Source organism: Panthera tigris, chromosome B1 (genome assembly GCF_018350195.1).
Source record: "Panthera tigris isolate Pti1 chromosome B1, P.tigris_Pti1_mat1.1, whole genome shotgun sequence".
NCBI classification, from domain to species: Eukaryota; Metazoa; Chordata; class Mammalia; order Carnivora; family Felidae; genus Panthera; species Panthera tigris.
In genome coordinates this window covers 87,350,048-87,369,912 of record NC_056663.1, presented here as the reverse complement: position 1 = coordinate 87,369,912, position 19,865 = coordinate 87,350,048, and the positions used below count along the sequence as shown (strand labels likewise).

General features: G+C 36.0%; 1 protein-coding gene across 2 annotated transcripts in view; it reads right to left on the bottom strand.

Moving 5' to 3' along the window:
• Positions 1–218: 218 nt before the first annotated feature.
• Positions 219–19,865, bottom strand: part of SLC7A11 (solute carrier family 7 member 11) — a 92,617-nt gene continuing 72,970 nt past the window's right edge. Inside the window, exon 12 of one of the 2 annotated variants that reach the window (XM_042983897.1) lies at positions 219–1,646. In XM_042983897.1, the coding sequence (XP_042839831.1) occupies positions 1,621–1,646 (26 nt within the window). In that variant the 3' untranslated portion in view covers positions 219–1,620. Of the gene's footprint in view, positions 1,647–16,800; positions 18,743–19,865 lie in introns of those variants that run through there. The other variant, XM_007091800.3, reaches the window with a different exon arrangement.

The following is a 19,865-nucleotide window of genomic DNA, read 5'->3' as shown; positions in this document are numbered from 1 at the left end:
TCAAGCCCCACAGCTTGAACTTGTCAGCTGTGCTGACAGCTCGGGGCCTGGAGCCTGCTTCCGATTCTGTGTCTCCCTCTCTCTCTGCCCCGCCCCTGCTCATGCTCTGTCTCTCTCTCTCTCTCAAAACTAAACAAACATTAACATTTTTTTTTAAAAAGAAGTAAAATTATTTTTACTAGCTTCATGAAAGGATGTAGCAATGATGCCTGCAATTTGGCCTGAATTGCCTTACTATTAGCAGGACGTTTCAGTGGTGAGAGAATGCCACAAATTATGCTTCTACTCCTAACATCTCCCTGCAGCTAGGTAAGAATTGTCCAGATCAACACTAGTATGTCCCGTGACCTATGGATATCCTAAAGAATCAGTAAAACTCATCATCAATACTCTTATTGATGGAAGTTTCTTTGCTCTTGCCCAGTAAGCAAGGAAATTTCAATACTTCACAAACAGACTAAAAGATAAAACTTTTGGCATTTGGAGGATTGGAATGATTTTCAATGTTTTTGTTTAAAGACATCTAAAATGTGCCAAACGCTTTGTATGTGACTTTCAACAAGTTATTTGACTGCAACTTACCTCAGTTGCTTCCTGATAATGTGGACCTCATAAAGTTGTCATGAGGTTTAAATGAGTCAGTATATACTTAGTGCTCAGAGCAGTGCTAAAGGCACACAGTATACATTTGTTAAGCATTAATTGTTTTTATCTTACCTCTGGCTGCATTTGATTTTACTTCTAATTAGCTTCCTATTTTTTTTCCAATTTCTTGATTTATTCATGCTCTATACGCATGTACATCTGAGTATGGGAGGGGGACCAGTATATATGCACCTACAGGAAACCTTTACGAGTTGGTACAATCTCTGGGCATTCCGCTACCTCAAAAACCATTTACCCCTTCACTTGTGAAGGGACTTGAGGGCTATTACTGAATTCTTCTTGGTGTTAAATTTTACAGATGTTACCTATAATTGTGCCAAAAAGACTTGTGGCTTCTCAAGGTACCTGGCCAGACAAAACATTTGGGTCTCAGTGGTTGGGTGGAGGTAGAAACTATGTCCATCAGTTAAATGGATGCTAGCTCGCTTTATTGTCTGAGTGGGGCAATAGAATATGCTCTGCCACTGGGACAGCCTGATGGCTTTGGCTCCAAACTGGACAGAACTGCTGACCGAGCTCCATGGCCAGACAGGACCACCAGCTTGGGTCTGCATATGCTCACCTCTGCCAACAGGAACACTGTCTGCCAAGGTCTGCATGCCCGTGACTAGGAGCCTTGTTCCCCTTTTCCATCTCTAGCAGGTTTCCCTGGCGATCCCTCCCTGTGAGGCAAGACCTAAATGGGGCTCATAGAAAGTGTCTTCAGAACGCTGGTGAAACTGGGTGTCCACTTTGGGTTTTCCTCTTCCCACTAGAGAAATCATAGGCTGGGGCAGGGGGCAGGGGGACCCCCTACGTGTGGTGTGGCACTGACAACATCTATTGGAAAGTAGATGCAATCAAAACAAAATCAGTCCTCTTACCTTTCTAACGTGATTTTTCTTGGTTTTGGTCATCCAAGGGGCTGCGTCAGCCCCAACCTCAGGTTCTAGGATCTTCATAAAGGTGTCTTATCTATGGGTCGTTGCTAGTTGTTCTTTCTGTGAAGAGAACTTAAGTTGGGGCCACCTGTTTTACTATCTTGCTCTAATAAACATTTTTCACACCCAGGTTTCCCTTATCTGAAGTTTCATTACCAGATGTTTCTCTATGCACTTATAGTGATATATTGATTTCCTTAAAAGAATAATTTGATATCATCCAGGTGTGCCTAATGATAAGAAAAGGTTAATGTAGAAAGTCTATGATTATTAGTAAAACACTTTCTCAAATTAAAGCTCTCAGATTTTAGTGAGAGAATATTGAATCAAAGAACTGAAAGGGCAGAAGAAATTGAACAATGGTTCAATTTTGTAATAGGTGTTATTTATCACTTTTATTAAACTTTGTATTAGCCATGTGCTTTGCATTGACTAGGATACTCCTCACCACTCTTTATGAATAAGACCGATGACAAGTCTTATTTCCATTTTGTATTAAGAAAATGCATTCAGAATAGCTAAAATGACTTGCCTAGAGCAACACAGAAAGTCAAAGAGGTCAGAGTAGAGATTCTGATTATCAAATCACTCTTAAATTTCAGGCTATTAAATCAAACCATTTCTTAGGTGAAGACAGGTTTTTTTTTTTTAATTTGTAAGTTAATCAGTCATTAAATATTTATTTTGTATCTGCTGTATAGTTAACAATAAATGTTATGGTATGGAAAATATACAATGATTCTTCAGCCCTAGAAACTCACAGTAATTCAGCTTATATAAAGAAGAAAGATAAGCCACAGAAACATACAATTTAATACAGTATGTGGTTAAATGTAAAACTAAGTGTTATAACTGTAAATGCACTAAAGGTCAAGAGTATTGGGCTTTGCATTGGTCCTTCAGCATCTGGAGGAGATGGTCCAGAGGGGAGAAGTTGATTTTCAATGATGTGTGTATGTGGTTTGCAATTTGAGAAAAGACATTTATGCTAAGCATACCATGCTTTTGGTTTACAAGAGTTAAGTCTGAGTAAATTCAAGGGTAGTAAATACAGAGGCGTTGATTGCATCATGTCCACTTACAGCAAAGCCTGTAAGCCAGGAAAGTGAGTCTGATCTGAATATGGAAGCCATCGAAGGTGTTTCTGAAGGGAATAATATCGTCAAAGTGGCTACTGAGCAAGGTTACATCATTAGCTCTGCTAGAGTTTGAGAGGAAAAGTTTGGGATCAGCAAAATCTAGCTGATGAGCTTTCCAATAATCCAATAAAGTCTAGATTAGGATTGGAGATAAAAAGGCAGATGAATTAGAAATTCAGGAGAAAAAAACAACAGGTGTTTGTGCCTGGTTTATGGAGGATGATGACGAAGAAGAATCCTAGGGAACTCCTAACTTTCAAGCCTGAATGAGCTGATGAATAAAGGAGCATGGGACTGAAGTAGGCAGGTTTGGTGGTAAACTCATGATTTCTTTTTACGCAGTCAAATGCTCTACCCCTGAGTTACTACCACCCCCCCAATTTCTTTTGATGAAATGATTGGAAATTTGAGCGCATTTCCATTTATGAAGTGCTGAATTTGAGGTAGTGAAAGTTCCATCTGGACACAGCTCCTAATCATTAGATTACAGGCAAGAGCTCAGGTGAGAGGAGAGGATTCGAGACACACATTGTTAATATTCTTGGGGAGGCTGATAAATACCACTTCTCTTCCCCGCCTAAATTATAAATCAAGAAAACATAAGTGAAGATTTTAAGGCAGATAAGGGCACAAAAACATCATCTTTATTGCTGATACAGCTAATGTAAAAGAATGTGATTCATAGCTAAGGGCAAGTAGACGTTCTAATATTGAACTCTAGGATTAGAAAGATTTGCCCATCCCATTGCGGGCATTGTACCATTTTTGGCCTCTTCCCAAGGATTTCTGACTCTGTAAGGGCATGGAGCGGCATGCGGAATTAATGCCCTCTGAGATCAGGATGGCTCCCAAGAGAGAAAAGACACACACATAATTAGTATTGTTTTGTTTTGTTTTTTGTTTTCCTTTCCAAGCTCACCAGTAAAATTAGGACACGACTCCTTTAGAATGAGGCTAAGAGTGTTTCCCTAACATGGCTCCTTCCACATGGAAGTAAATATAAAGTATAAGAACAAACCACCTCTTCTCCCCTACCCCATCACATTTAGGAGTACTCTACATAGAAATGAAACTTGAGTTCAGAAAACATGTCTTTTGCACTTTGCACCCATAATCTAACTCAAGCATGGTGCCTAGAAAATGTCAGTTACTCAACGGATACTTTTTGATTGCATGAGCAAATAAAATTGGCAGTTGAAGATTATGTGAATTGATGGTTTTCCATTGAAGAAAATGTAAAAGGGAAGAGCATAGTTCCAGGGAGCAAGCTTGCACGAGCTGAGGAGGAATGGAATGAGACAGGAATTAAAAGGGAAAACCACAATGGGAAACTACTGAGAATTTGGATCTAAGATGAATGTCTGTTTGGGACGATGACCCAATGTATGGTAGTCCATTGATGCTAGCCTCTATGTCTCATATTTTGTTCAAGTTGGCAGCTACCCTGGCCTTGTGGTTTCAGGTAGGTGGTAATTGAAAACATGTCCAGCGATGATTGCTGTATTGTCTTCTGCTCCCAGAAGCAGTCAAAAACATACTTTTCAGCCTTAAAGGTTGTGATGATGTATTATATCCTATTATCTAAAACTCTTTGGGCTGTAAGGAACAAATACCAATTCAAGTAATTAAAGTAAAAGAGGAAACATGATAAGGAAATAACCATGTCTTAAAGAATCTTTTATCAGGAATGCAGTTTGAACTGGAAACTACAAACTTTGAACTGGAAAGCTACAGGAAACCAGGCAACATTCTCTCTCCATTTCTTATCTGTGTGCTCTGTGTGACTATTATTTCTTATCTCTGTGCACTGTGTGACTATAATACTATTATAGTTCTGTTCTTCCAGGTACTGGCCTCTGCTATACAATACCTAAATTTATACATCTCCTCCAATCAAGAGGAAAACTCAAAGACTTAAATCTTTTGTTGGGATACTGTGGAAAACTTCAGGGCACATCCTAGAGCCCTCCTAGGCGGGGAAGAAAGTCAGTGCCCAATCCAGTTGCTGAGAATAGTCTCCAATCCTGCCTGCCCGGCAAGCCTGGCCAGACACTCTGGGCAACTGTGGAGCCCATCCTGGGGCCTTTCTCAGGCAGAGTCAAACCAGCAGACTTGCCCGACTGCAGAGCTTAACCTCTGGCTTTGTCCGCAAGGGAGCCAGCGACCCCAGACAGACTTGGACCTGAGCCAACAGTATTTACCCATATAACCTGTGGTGTCTTCCAGGCACAGAGCCCAGCCAGTAGCTCCACCCAATCATGGAGCATAGCCAACAGTCCCACCCAACCATAAGGTACAGCTGGGAACCCTGCTTGACTAGGGACCCCAGGCACAGGCCTTGCCAAAGAGTGGATCACAGCCAACTGACTGCCTAATCACAAAGCCCAGCCTGCCGTTCAACCTGAACACAGAGTCTAGCTAGTGGCACCATCTGGCTGGGGAGCCTAGCCTGATGACCATAGATTCAAAAATTCTCAACAAAATATTAGCAAACCAAATTCAACAGCATTAAAAGGATCATACATAATGACCAAATTGGATTTATTCTTGGGATGGAAAGACAGTGTAACATAAGCAAATAAATAAATGCCATAAACCACATTAGTAAAATTAAAGATAAAAATCATACAATCTCGATAAATGCAGAAAAAGCATTTGAAAATTGAACATCCTTTTATGATAAAAACTCTCCACAAATTAAGTGTAGAAGAAACATATCTCGGCCTATTAAAGGCTGTAATGTGACACACCATAGCTGTCACCTTTAATGGTAAAAGGTGGAAAGCTCTTCTAAGACCAACAACAATTCTCACCATTCTTATTCAGATTGGTACTGGGAGTTCTAGCCAGAGTAATTAGGCAAGAAAAAGAAATGAAAGTAATCCAAATCAAAAAGAAGTAAAACTTTCTTTGTCTGATGATGACACTATCATATATTCAGCAAACTCTAAATACTCTGTCAAAAAACTATTAGACCTAATAAATGAATACAGTAAAGTTGCAGGATACAAAATAACATAAAAATCAGTTGCATTTCTAGGTACTAACAACAAATTACCTGAAAGAGAAATAAAGAAAACAATCCTATTCACAATAGTATCAAAAACAATACTGAAGAATAAGTTTAATCAAGGCAATGAAAAATGTGTACACTGAAAACCGTAAGACAATGATTAAAGAAACTGAAGAAGACACAAATAAATGGGAAGATACCCCATGTTATTGGATCAGAGGGAGTAACATTGTCAAATGTCCCTACAACCCAAAGCAATCTACAATCCCTATCAGAATTCCATATCAAATGGAATCATATCAAATACAATCCATATCAAAATTTCAATGGCATTTTTCTATAGAAATAGAAACAAATTCTAAAACTTGTGTGGAACCAACCATAATAGATCCTGAATAGCCAAAGCAATCTTGAGAAACAAGAACAAAGCTGGAGGGACAACCCGTCTTGATTTCACACTTTATTATGTAGCTTAGTAATCAGACCGTATGGTACTGGCATGAAAACAGTTGCATAGACCAATGGAACAGAATCGAGCCCAGAAATACATTCATGCATATACGGCCAACTAGTATTTGACAAGGAAACCAAGAATGCTCAATAGGGAAAGACAATCTTCAATAAATAGTGCTGGGAAATCTGGACAATCACATGCAGAATAATGAAATTTAACCCCTATCTGGAACCACTCACAAAAATTAAATCAAGATGGATTAAAGACTTAAACGTAAATCTCGAGGCCATAAAACTCCTAGAAGAAAACAATAAAAAATAATTCTTGACATTGGTTTTGGCAATAGTTTTATTGCCAAAAGTAAAGTGACAAAAGCATATTAAACATGTGGAGCTCCATTAAGACAAAAAAGCTTCTGCACCACATAAGCAATAATCAACAAAATGTAAAGGCAACTTGTGAAATAGGAGAAAGTGTTTGTAAACCATATATTTGATAAGGGACTAATATCCAAAATATGTAAGAAACTCCTATAAATAGCAAAAAAAAATCCATTTTATTTTTTTTTAATTTATTATTATTATTTTTAACGTTTATTTATTTTGGGGACAGAGAGAGACAGAGCATGAACAGGGGAGGGGCAGAGAGAGAGGGAGACACAGAATCTGAAACAGGCTCCAGGCTCTGAGCCATCAGCCCAGAGCCCGACGCAGGGCTCGAACTCACAGACTGCGAGATCGTGACCTGAGCTGTAGTCGGACGCTTAACCGACTGAGCCACCCAGGCGCCCCCCAAAAAAATCCATTTTAATATCCATTTTTAAAATGGGCAGAGTACCTGAATAGACATTTTCCAAAAAGATACACAAATGGCTGATGGGTACATGAAAATGTGCTCATCATTCATCATCAGGGAAATGCAAATCAAAACCACAATGAGATACCACCTCACATCTGTTAGAATTGCTTTTTTCAAAGGGACAAGAAATAACAAGTATTGGTGAGGATGTGGACAAAGTCCTTGCACACTATTGGTAGGGATGTAAATCGGTACAGTTACTATGGAAAACAGTGTAGAGATTCCTCAAAAAAAAAAAAAAAAAAATAGAACTATAATATGACCCAGGAATCCCACTTCTGGATATAACCGAAGGAAGTGAAATCAGAATCTCAAAGAGATAGCTACACAACCTGGTTCATTACAGCATTACTCACAATTGTTAAGACATAAAAACAACCTAAGTGCCTGATGGCAAATGAATGGATAATGAACATGTAGAGTTGAAATTTGCTAAGAGAGTAAATCTTAAAAGTTGTCACTGCAAAAAGGTGGTAACTATGTGAGGTGATGGATGTGATGCCTAATGTTAATGTGATAATCATGTTCACAATATATACATGTATCACAACATCACATTATATACATTAAACTTATACAATATTATTTGTTAATTATATCTTAATGAAGCTAGGGTGGGAGGGATATCAGATAATTCCCTGTTTTCCACGTAAGCGTTTTTAAAATGATATCAAATAATGTTTATTTCTCTAATTCTTTAAACAAAATTCAGGTTATCTTGCCAGGAAAGTCACTTGTCATACATTGTGAATTATGAAGAGTAGAAAAAACTAAAAATTCATTCTATTTCTATAGAACCAGGAAAAAATTGAAGTAATTATTGGCATTTTTCATATTAAAACATTACATTCAAATGAAGAATTTTTTTTCTTCTAAGATAGTAACTCTGTTTAATAATATGTCATGCAAGGTATTTTTTTAAATATTTTCATTTGGGCAAAAAAATACATTTTAGAAATTATCACTAGGTTAAAAAACTATAGCACCAGAAAAATATTTCTCAAAAAAAAAAAAAAATCACAGATTGTCCTTGAGATAAATGTTGGTGAGCACTCAGCAATGTGGGTCAGAGGTAATCTAACTTGGAGGAGAGGAGGGAAAACATGCTAAGGAGAGAAAACAAAATTTCTGGAAAAAAAAAAAGATTTCCTGTATTTGTTGCTTATGTAATTCCTGCAAAGTGTATGTCTCAAGCTTATTATTTGGTGATATAAACTAATTGGATAGAATATAACAATAATAAAAAAGAAGTAGGGGTTCCTGGGTGGCTCAGTCAGTTGGGCCTCCAACTTCAGCTCAGGTCACGATCTCACCTCTCCTGAGTTCGAGCCCCGCACTGGGCTCTGTGCTAACAGCTCAGAGCCTGGAGCCTGCTTCAGATTCTGTCTTCATCTCTCTGCCCCTTCCCTGCTCGTGCTCTGTCTCTCTCTCTCTCTCTCTCTCTCTCTCTCTTTCTCAAATATGAAAAAAATAAAATGAAAAGAAGTAAATGGAAATGATTGTTTACTATTTGAAATGATTCTTTTCAGGGATTTTAGGAGAGGATAAGATTTGAAACTTTGGTAAACTTGAACGCTCATATTATAAGTGAATTTCATTTGTCTCTGCCATCTCCATTATACTGGGTAAAAACAAAAATCTTGAACATTGACAAATAAGTCCTCCACAATTACTTCTCTCTTAGAGGTGCATTATTGATGTCTCCGTGCTCTGGTTGCACTGGTCTTGCTTTTATTTCCTTAATTAAACAAGCCCTACTTTTTCTGGCTCAGGCCCTTTATCACACAGTTTGCTTTGCCTACAACATTCCACATCCAGCCTCCACTTTACCTGGCTAACGCTCACCCATCCTTCAATATCATTTCATACTGCATCTTCAGGAAAGCCTTCCCAACGTCCTAGGACTAGATCACATCTGGGTATACTGTTTATGGCACCCGAGGCCCTAATGTTATCAATACATCTGAACGATTAGGAGAAAAAAGTAGCGCCCCAACTTCATGAAGCAGACACAATACAAACTGCTAACCGTTTTCTATCTCTTGCACCCCTTACCCATTATATGGCTGGGGAGGTGTTTCTGCTTTCACTGCTTCCTTAAGCAAGAAATTGTGAAAGAAACACAGCAATGTGGGGGTAAGAAGTAAACATAAGTTTAAGGCAGAATCCAGAAAATGAAACAAATCTTTATGGTGTCTTTAGCTTTTAGGAAATGGAAGGAATGATGGTCATAACATGTTGTTGTATAATTACAATGTTAATTACTGTGACAAAAGCAAGATTTTCTTATACGAAAAATTAAAGTGAGAGGAAAATAACTGGCTTGCTCACACTTTTCTAGGGTTATACTCATTTATACTTAGTTATTTTATTATAGCCAGAGGGTGTTTCAATTTTTGTAGTATTTAACCTGAATTAACAACTTTGAAGTCCTGCTTCACATCTTTCAGAGATTAATAAATCTTCAAAGCTTAAGTTTTAAAAGGTAATGAATCCTAATTACATTTTTTGTTTCTGAATTCTTTCAAACATCAAACATTTTTTGAGAGAATTATCCCATGCCTGCTGGTGACCAGGTGTTCTTAGGCTTAAGACTATAAAAACAACAAGATGGCTATGAAGACTTGATTGTCAAAGTCAGGGCTCTAGGAAGTCTGCAAATATAATCTTTAGGGCATGTGGAGGCAAAAGCAATAGTTATCCATGGCTCACCCACCCCATCCCAGCTTACGTAATGCTTATTACAGCTTATAAAGATCTCAAATCTTTGTAAGTTAGACATAGGCTACAAATTCAAGTAGAAAAATTTTAGATGTGTTTCAGCAGCAAAAGTCTTTGTGAACCTAAACCAGCATATGTAATAGCCTAATGAGCGTTTAAAAGCAAATTATTATACATTATGTATTCTCTCAATTTTCCATATATTTTATTAAACACATATCCAGTCATATTCATTAATTTTAAAGTAAGTACATCTACATATCCCATAGGTTATATTTCTTTTCAAAATTGTTTAAATTTAACAGGCGCCAAAGTGATTACTTTAATATTTTTATTGTTTTCCCAAAGCATTTCACCAGGGAAAATGTTACTCAATCTCCTGTGTCTACTTCAAAGAGAGTTTTGGTCATCAGAACTTTAGGTTCCTTTTGCTCTACATTTCTGAGCATTTTTTAAGTTATTATTATGAAAATAGAAACAAATAAATTATATATATATATATATATATATATATTATTGAAAATATAAAAGCCTAAATGTCTTTTCATAGGAAAAGTTTGTAGTATAGGTCATTTCACTGTTTATTTCCTCCATCAAGACTCACTTACTTACATGAACTGGGGGTGGAACAGGGGGAGAAGAGAGAAAAAGAGAGAATGGGAGGGGAGTGGAGGAGATGATGAGATGGGAGAAGAGTGGAAGAGGGGACAGAGACTGAAACTCTCTAGTTTTCTTACATTCTGAAGTTAAGGTATTCCATAGAAATATTCTTTCCATAGAATCTAATGGATTACTTAAATTTAGAGGTAATAAAAAATGCATTTAAGAAAAGCTTATCATGAAACCTAATGAATAAAAGTTGTTCATTCATTCATTCACTGAATACATTAATTTAATTAACATTGAATACCTATTATGCTTTAGTCAGTGAAAGACAAAAAAAACCACACACACACACACACACACACACACACACACCATTTCAAATTTAGGCAGAGAAGGGAGTCAAGTCTATTGATTACACTGGTGTAATGAGTTCTACAAAAAAGGTGCATCCAAGATGGTGGAGGTATTCTGGGATCAGTCTTGGGGAAGGTTTCTGGAAGAGGTGACTTTTGGACTCAGTCTTGAACATTGGATAGAAATTTGCTACGTGGAAAGCAGAAGATAGGAATGGGGGAGGAAAATAGAATTCCTGTAAGAATCCACAGTATGTCGAATGGAATAATAGCATCTTTTTGTTGCTGTTGCTGTTAAACTACTGATAAAACATTTAATATGGCTGCAGAGAAGGTTAGAAGTGGTCATTTGTAGCTGGAGAAAGAAGGGTGGAAGATTATGGAAAGTCCTGCACTGTGCAGAGGCTTTTGGATTTTATCCAGCCAGAAAAATAAATAAGTAAATGTGAAACCATGGAAGCCTTTTAATATATTTGTGTTTCAGAAAGAACATCCTGGGGCAATCAGAGTCAATGATTGATAAATTCAATCATTAAAATGAAAGCCTTCGATTTATTGGGATGTATACTGGTTTAAAATTTAAAAAAAAAAAAGCAAAGCAGGACTTTTATTATTCAAACTATAAAATGTTTATTTCATTTCCATTTAAAATATTTTCAAGTAAAAATATGGACAAAAATACATATATGAAGGTTGAAGCAACTAGAAGCATGACTGGTATGCATATACATAAATACAATTGAAATTAAATTCATTGCAAAATTGAGTGACATCATATTGCACCAAAATTTATTCCATCCAAAACACATGTGTCAAGACATGTTTCTACCAGATGAAAGCACTCTTATTTCATAGTATCTTACCACTTATACAAATAGCCCATAAACTTCATCTGGCAGTGTGATTGCTGCAGCAGAACTCTCCCCAGAGGGAAATCATTAAACTATAGAAAAATCCATTTTATTTCACATATGATGCTTATATGATGGCATAGGCATCAGTGCCAGAGAACCTTAAGCAACACAACACAATTCACACATGAAAGTCCCTTTACACCATTTATATTTTTATATCAAATATCTAAAAAAATCAGTACCCCTAATATGGTTGGAATACAGATGCAGAAAAGGAATTTTGTTATTTAAGAATTTATAAATATAAGACGTTGTATAAAATTTGTATAAAAGATGCACAAACCCCTCTACCAAGTTTTATCATCGTAACGCCAGAGTGAAGAAACCCCACCACAGATGAGGACCATTTAGGATACTGAGGCTCATTCTTCCTCAGCTGGATTTCTCTGTTCTTGTACTTTAGATCACCAGACCAAACCCTGTTCCCCCTGCTCCTTACTTAGGGGAATGGTACAAGGTCACGACAGATGAATTCCAGATTCAAGTTAAGGGATAGAGCTGGTCTGTAAATTACAATTTAAGCATAGATCAAAGAGATGGCTGCCAGCACAACCCTCCAGAGTACTCTACCATTTTTCACTGGGCTAATTGATTCCATGAGTGCAAATTATTGATGCTTGCCGTAGAATGTCAGAGGCATTTAAATACATTCATATCCAGTACCTAATAATGTGTTGATACAAACATACCAACACACATATTTTCTACCCCTTGATAATTGAAGAAGTCACCATTACTAGGTCAGATTTTAACACAAAGCTCACTAAACCCATTTCCTATAAAGTAAATACAGATACACATACAATAAGAAGACGCAAAAAATTCATCATGAAATGAATTCTGAGTCAATAACTAAACACTATCTCTACCAGTGCATCACTACCATCTAATCCACTCTACGATAAGTAGAAAAAAAAAATAAGTTCCATGAAATCTAGAGTCAAAGCTTCGTCAGAAAAGTAGGACAAATTAAGTTCGCCAAGCATTCAGTATGAGAGGCCATTTGTCTTGCCTTTTTCTGACTTGTACTTATTATAAAACCACAGGTAGCCAACTTCAGCATTAGTAAAACACAACTACATGTCTGCTCACCAATTTGGCACAGAGAAAGACACTATATTTCATGATACTAAGCAATGCGCTTTTAACACGACAGATGCGTACATTTGCAAAGTTCTCAAAATGTTGAGGGTACCACTGAAAACTCATTACTGTTGTATTGCAACCCATCTACAAAGAAATAGAAACTTGAGGCCCATGCCTGTGTTCAAAATAACATTGGCCCCAAATATCCTAAAAGAGTAAAGCCATATCTCACTCTCTGTACATGGATAGTGTCAAAAGAAGAATCTGGTTTTCAAGATGTAAGAATCAAAAAGTTTAGATCCAGATTTACAGCATTAGTAATAATCCTAAAGGGAAACTATTAGGTAAAAAAAACTTCTCCAGGGAGAGGATAAAAAAAAATACAAGACTACTTAAATTTTTTGGAGGATTCTTGTGGTTTGTGTAATAACCCTAGATATATATTGTTCTTTTGCTTCCAAAGCAATTCAAAAGTGCTATATGGTAGTGTTTGAAATCATTAAAACACACAGTTTCATGTAGATCACCTCTATTCTGTGAAAAGCATACATTCATTTGAAACAATCTGTTTTATTTCCCCAAAGCATTATTTTACTTCAATATAATATTTCTTTATATTGCATTAGTCAGTATATGGAAATTTGGAATGAAGGAGAAATTCTATGGAAAAAATAAATCAGAAATCCTTTGAAATAAGACAGTTCAAACCTAGAACCAGGGAACCACATTGCATTGCCTCCAGGTGTGATTACAAATGAGCTTCTGAGCAAGTGCTGAAGACGGTTAATTAGTAGGATAAGTGAGGTCTATCTTCACAATCCTCATGCAAGTCAGATCCCTCACAACCCAACCAATTACACAGATGCAACACCCAAAAGCCTAATGTTTTCCCACAAGACTCTGTGCAAAATACACTGTCACCCAAGGTGCTCAAAATACAGTCACTTCTGCAAAAGACGTAACTGTGCATTAGTCTTTTTTGTTTCTCTAGCGTTCGGCATGACCTTTAGAGGCTTCAAGAGGTAATAAGGACTCGGCAAGCAAGTCTGCTAACCAATAAATTAATTCACTTGAAAGTCATGCCTTGAAAAAAGTCAGTAGTGTGTATGTTGAGGGAAAAACAAGTATGTTCACTTTCAAACCAGTGCACCCATCTGCATGGCTCTCAGATGCCTACTGCTCCACAGTTTTCTTGAGAGATATATACCATAAATGTACCCTTGATCCAAGTAGTTGAAATACACACATGTAACAGATAACTATTTCATATAACTACCTCCCAGTGATATTTTAAAGCCAATGGTAACAAAGAGATGAGAAATGAGGACTTCCGGAATGTAAGCCACGTGGTAGTTTCACACTAAGGATATCTAGGTAATTGTATAAATTCAAATTAAGACTCACTCCCATCGAAAGGATAGCATGCCAAAATGTGACAAAATAAAGGAAATCATTGATCCATTAAAAAAAACCCAGAATGATTCAAAAATATCAAGCTAATATCCTTAGGAAGTTCTAAAGAAGGACAATATCTCACAACATGGAAACCTGGAGAACTTTCTGTGAGACCATGATTTATGCCTTTGTGACTTTGTATAGGATCTAAATATAGGCCAAACATTTTTTAGAAACCAAATAATTTGAAAATGCAACAAAAAGAAGCAAGGATTATCTTCAAAAATTGGCTCTTAAAATACCTTTTTAAGTGCATTAATAATACTACCTAGAGGTTACACTTTTAGGTATTATATATATTGAGATACATGTAAAATACTGTTTATGAGAAAATAAACCTAAAATACACTTATAGGTAATCAATTCTTTTACTTTATATGTAACGTATGTAAACAGAAGCTGTCAAGATGACTCATTATCTACTCTATATCCACCACAAGCTTCTTGCCAGTTACACAATGTCATACTTTAATTCCTGACTTTGAATTGTTAGCAAGTAAAATGCGACTCTGTAAACATCATCAGCACCAACATACAGCATATCATGTAGGGTAAAATGAAGCAAGATTACATTTAAGTAAAATCAGTCTTTTACTCATCTGCACTCAAATCCCAAATCTCTCGAGAGTTCTTTTTTCCTAACTAAGAAAGAGAGTAACAATGAAAACCCCATTCATTGTTTTTCTATCACTCAGAACTGAAACGTAAAAAAAAAATGTCAAAAATGAACTCCCTCCATTTATATCAAGTAATATATATTATGAGACACTCATTTGTAGTTTTATATATAGATACTTAAATTAACTCAAAACTTTATTTAAAAACATTCTATAAACGGCCCATGTGTATTTCTAATAGAAAAAATAATGGAAGTCATTTTACCTTACTCACGGGGATAGATGCAGATTTTGTAGGGCCAGAAATGTATATACTTTTTCTGATCTCCGTCAAGAAAATTAATGAGAAATTCTTAATGCAAAATTAGGTACAGACTTGAAAGGGGCATGTCTAAGTGAGGGCACTGAAGCTACATCCCATTAGCTACTCGGGATATCCACCTTTCCACAACAATTAACATCCAATAGTTCTCTGACTATGCTGCACGATAAATTACACCAAAATATCATCACTTCCAGTCACGTGCTATCCGTCATTTCCTGCTACTCTGACGTTCAGTATTCTATCTTTTCATAACCTATACCTCAATTATAAGAAATCCACTATCGATCAAAGATGCCCCCTTTCTTGGTTAGCACTACATTCATCTATAAATAGAAAATAATGAGTTTCCTGATGACTGATTACAGTTCATAAAAAAAATTATGTTAAGTAATTATACTCGTGTTAACCATCTGTTAATCTATCAAATAGCAACTGGAGAAACAATTCTACTAGCCACATAAAATAATCCCGAAATTTGTTTCAAGGTACATATTTTAGTGTTCAAGAAACCGCTATGCATTGCTAATGTAACCTAAGAACCTGTCCTACTTCTGTGCCAGCAGGGATGGGGCAGATACAGTATAAACACATGTGTGTATTTGTGCGTGTGCACACTTAACATTTATGTTCGGTATGGACTCTGCCATCTTTTCTATTCCAAGTCTTTAATCTCCTAGAGACAAGAACAAGGTCTACTTCTAGGTAACTGAATCATTTATAATAGTCCGGTTTTCTTCATTTGATCAAAGAAAAATCTCGGGAAAATAATCCAACATGTTTAAAAATGAGTCAAAAACATTTACTGAAATATTCAAAATTATGTAAGGAGAATCAGTCCATTTTTTAATCAAACTGTTGTAGTTTTAGAAGTCTTTACTAGATCTGTTTAATTCGTAATGAAATACTTGAGACTATGTTCTCCAAAGAGTATACATTTGAAAGAGAGTATATCAGTTGTCTTAAACTGTATGGGCCACTTTGACTCTTTGCATTATAATAAATTCATAATATGTATATAAACATTTGAATATCCACACTGGTATGAGTATATTGCATATAATGGTTTATATATAATTCTCTCTATATATAATTTTAAATATATGAGAAAGAAAATTTTATTTACCACAAATAAAAATATACATTTTAGTGTGCAGGTGAGTTTTCAACTAGAATTGGCTTGATGTGATACCATCTGAATAATAATTAATGAATATCAATTTGCTGATTTCAGAAACCTTGCATCTTGCTGTGATGTATCCTAACAGTAAGCTGAAGCACAACTTAATCTTCATCACTTTTAAAAAAAACTACTGGCTGACTTTCTCTGTGGTTAAAATGTTATGACGGTAGCATTAGAAATTTAACAATGCAAAAATCAGTTTTGAAAATGATGGAAAAAATAATGAATACGTATCCTAGTCAGTTTGTATAATGTTATATTAAAAAATATTTAAAAAAAGATAAACAAAATGAGACCTATATGCCACGGTAAGATATAGGCACATTATTCTCAAGAATAATCAAGAACTACGCAAACCTCTCCATGAGATTTTATCAGTTTTCTTTTCATTAGGGAAAAAATAATCTCAAGAAGAGTTTGGTTTATATATATGGGCCTAAACTGTAAAAAAAAAAAAAAAATAATAATAATAATAATAATAAAGGAAAATAAAGAAAATGTGTTTTTACCTCAGTAACAATATAGTGGGGAGAGATACAGACAAATGGATACAGGAAGCAGAGACTACAGATCAAAATTTGAAAACCATATGGTAAGAGAAGAAGGAAGGAATTTTTATGAATTCACTTAGAGACCCAAACACAGGTTTGGCTGAAAAAAAAATGTCCATCTTGGATGTGTATTAACTGTTATCAAGAGCAAAAATTGAAATTAGTGAATTGGAATTGCCTCATATTATAAATCATAATTTCTACTTTGGTCAATTGTTTATGAACTATCAGCTCTTGATTATCTTAATCAGTGTAATTCTTTCCAAAATTGTTACTTTTAAAATTAACGGATAAACATACTCAGGTATGATGGACTACTTGATCTTGGTTGTATGTAAATAATAATTTATGCTTTCTACCATTATTTGACACTTATTTGAAAATTCCGCAATATTTTCCAAACTTAGCATTAAAACACCTGTCTGAATACACACACACACACACACACACACACACACACTTTCACCTTTCGGTGAATTTGTTATCAGTTATCTCTTTTGCAAGTTGAATGATAATTAAGGTGAGGAAATTACTGACAAAGTTGAGATAAAGAATGGGAAATTTTTAGAAACATCAGTTGTAAAACTTATTTAACTGTGACATTTTCTTCCTCAATTTTTATGTAAATATATGCCTTTTCCTAATTAATCTGGACAGTTATAGCTGAAGAGATATTTTAACAGAATATAAAATATATAAAGGAAATGTATAAACTGTCAAAATTTATCACCGTGTAAAAATAACTATGAAATTTTAAAAAAATGTTCATAATTACTAACACTGCATATAGATGGGATTATAGTGTTGGACATAATATTTTGGGTATTTTCTTTCTTGGTGATTTCTGTCTTTTATGGACATGGCAATTTGAAGATTCAAAAATGCACATGTTTAGATATGTTATCAAGGGGCCAATTATTAGCGAAACAAGTGACTGTGCTTAAGATGATTTAATACCAAACTGAGTATTGCTTAGTGTTAGTACCAAACTGGTATTTAATACCAAACTGAGTATTGCTAAGAAAGATGCTACATCCTTTCCTGATCAAATGGGCTGCCATGAAAATAAAGTGGCCCATAACCATGGAGCTTCCTGATAATGAGTGAAAACACCCTAACATCATCAATTATCAATAACTTTTAGACATAATTCCTGGATTTTTCTCATGAACAATAGCCCCTAGAAGCTCTTTAATGTATTCATTAAAATTGGGCATATCACCCCTGCCCTTTGTTCAAAATGCTCTGGGTATAATTCATTACAAGATGGTATCTAAGTTAGTATCTATGGGGAAGCAATACAATGCTGATGTGAAATAAATTTCTTCCTTTGCTTGGTCCATAATGATGACGCATGCCTTTTATCCCCCAGAAGAATAGAAAACACTTTTCACAGTATAGTCAACTACAGTATGCAAAAAATTATCTGTTATAGATCCCATATATACAGAAAACATCTTGGTGTTCAGTTTGAAGGTTCTTAGCCATATGTTATAAAGACCACTGAAGTAATTTTTCATGCAGTAGTCTTTTTCCTCTAACTTCATATAGGTATCAGGGATTCAAAAATCATGTGAGCTCATGGAAGGCTTGCATGTCCACTTTCTATAACTACATGGAGTTATAACTAAATTTCTTAGAAACCAGTTTGAATACACTAAAAGATACAAATAGAAATAACTGATTCCTTTAGTCCATCACCAAAGTTGAAATCTTCTGGATTTTCATAAAATGAAGTGAAGATCCACATTTTGTTTCAGCCCTTTGGGCAGAAACAAGGCCAAGCATAGATTGCCAAGATTTCAAATGCATTAATTCATAATTTATGACAATCTTCTTCTGGTACAACTTCCAGTATTATTTGTAATGTTCTGGTTATTCTGTCTACAAAGGAATAAAGAAGAGAAATTAAAAATGTACAGAAATCAGAAATGTATAAAAACAGCAACATGAGAATTATTTGGGGTTGAATACTGAAAATACACAACCGCCTATTTCACAGAGCGCTTTCAAGAATTATTTACTTCATTAGAATCCCATCATGCTCAATTAATTTATTTGTCACTTCTGCAACTTCCCATGATGGCTTCTCAGCAAGAATACATTAATATTTTGTATTCAAATAGGAACTTTAATTCATAGACCAGGAAGCCGAAAATATTTTGAGGCAACAGAAGGAAGATATAAATAAGCATTCAAAACTACACTTCATATTCGGTTTAAAATTGTTTTGTTGTTTTAGTACCTGTGAGATTACAGCCAATTCCTCAGCAAAATCAAACTGACTCATACTGTAATGTCCAGTCTCAAACTTGTAGAATATTACTGAGTAAAACATCTTATGTCTCAGGGCTTTATTACTTCATCTGCAGAATGAGGGATTTGGGAGTGCCATCAGCAGCATGGAGGGCTAGGAAGTCCTAACACTTGCCTCTACACACACGCACGCACACACACACACACACACGCACGTGCACACACACACACACACACACACACATGCACATATGCACGCATGCACACAAACTGAAGAGACCCAAGAACAATAAATAAACAGCTACAAACTGAAGAAAACAGCTCAGGGAGATTTCCAAACAACAAAGAAAAAGGAACAAAAGTGTGGCAGAGCTCAAAAATTGATGTCTACATAGAAATATAGAGAAAGCATTTTGCCTGTATCACCCCATCCCCAGTCAGAAGCTGGAGGACCCCAGCAAGCCTCATCCTGTGAATGACTGCAGCTTTTGCTACTGAGGTCTCCCACAGTCCTCAGTGATGCTGGTCCCAGCTGATGCAGCATCCTAGAGTGCCCCCACTCCTCATCTGCTCTCTGAGGCTGGGGCTGCTGCTGAGGTGAGACTTGGCCTTTGCGGGCTTTGGCTGTTGATGTACCTACCCCGCTGTCAAGCATTGGGTGCCACGGCACAGCACCATGCACTAAACTGGAACTGCCACTTTTCTTGGCCCACTCTAGCCCCAGAATGGGGCTTTATACCATCATTACTCA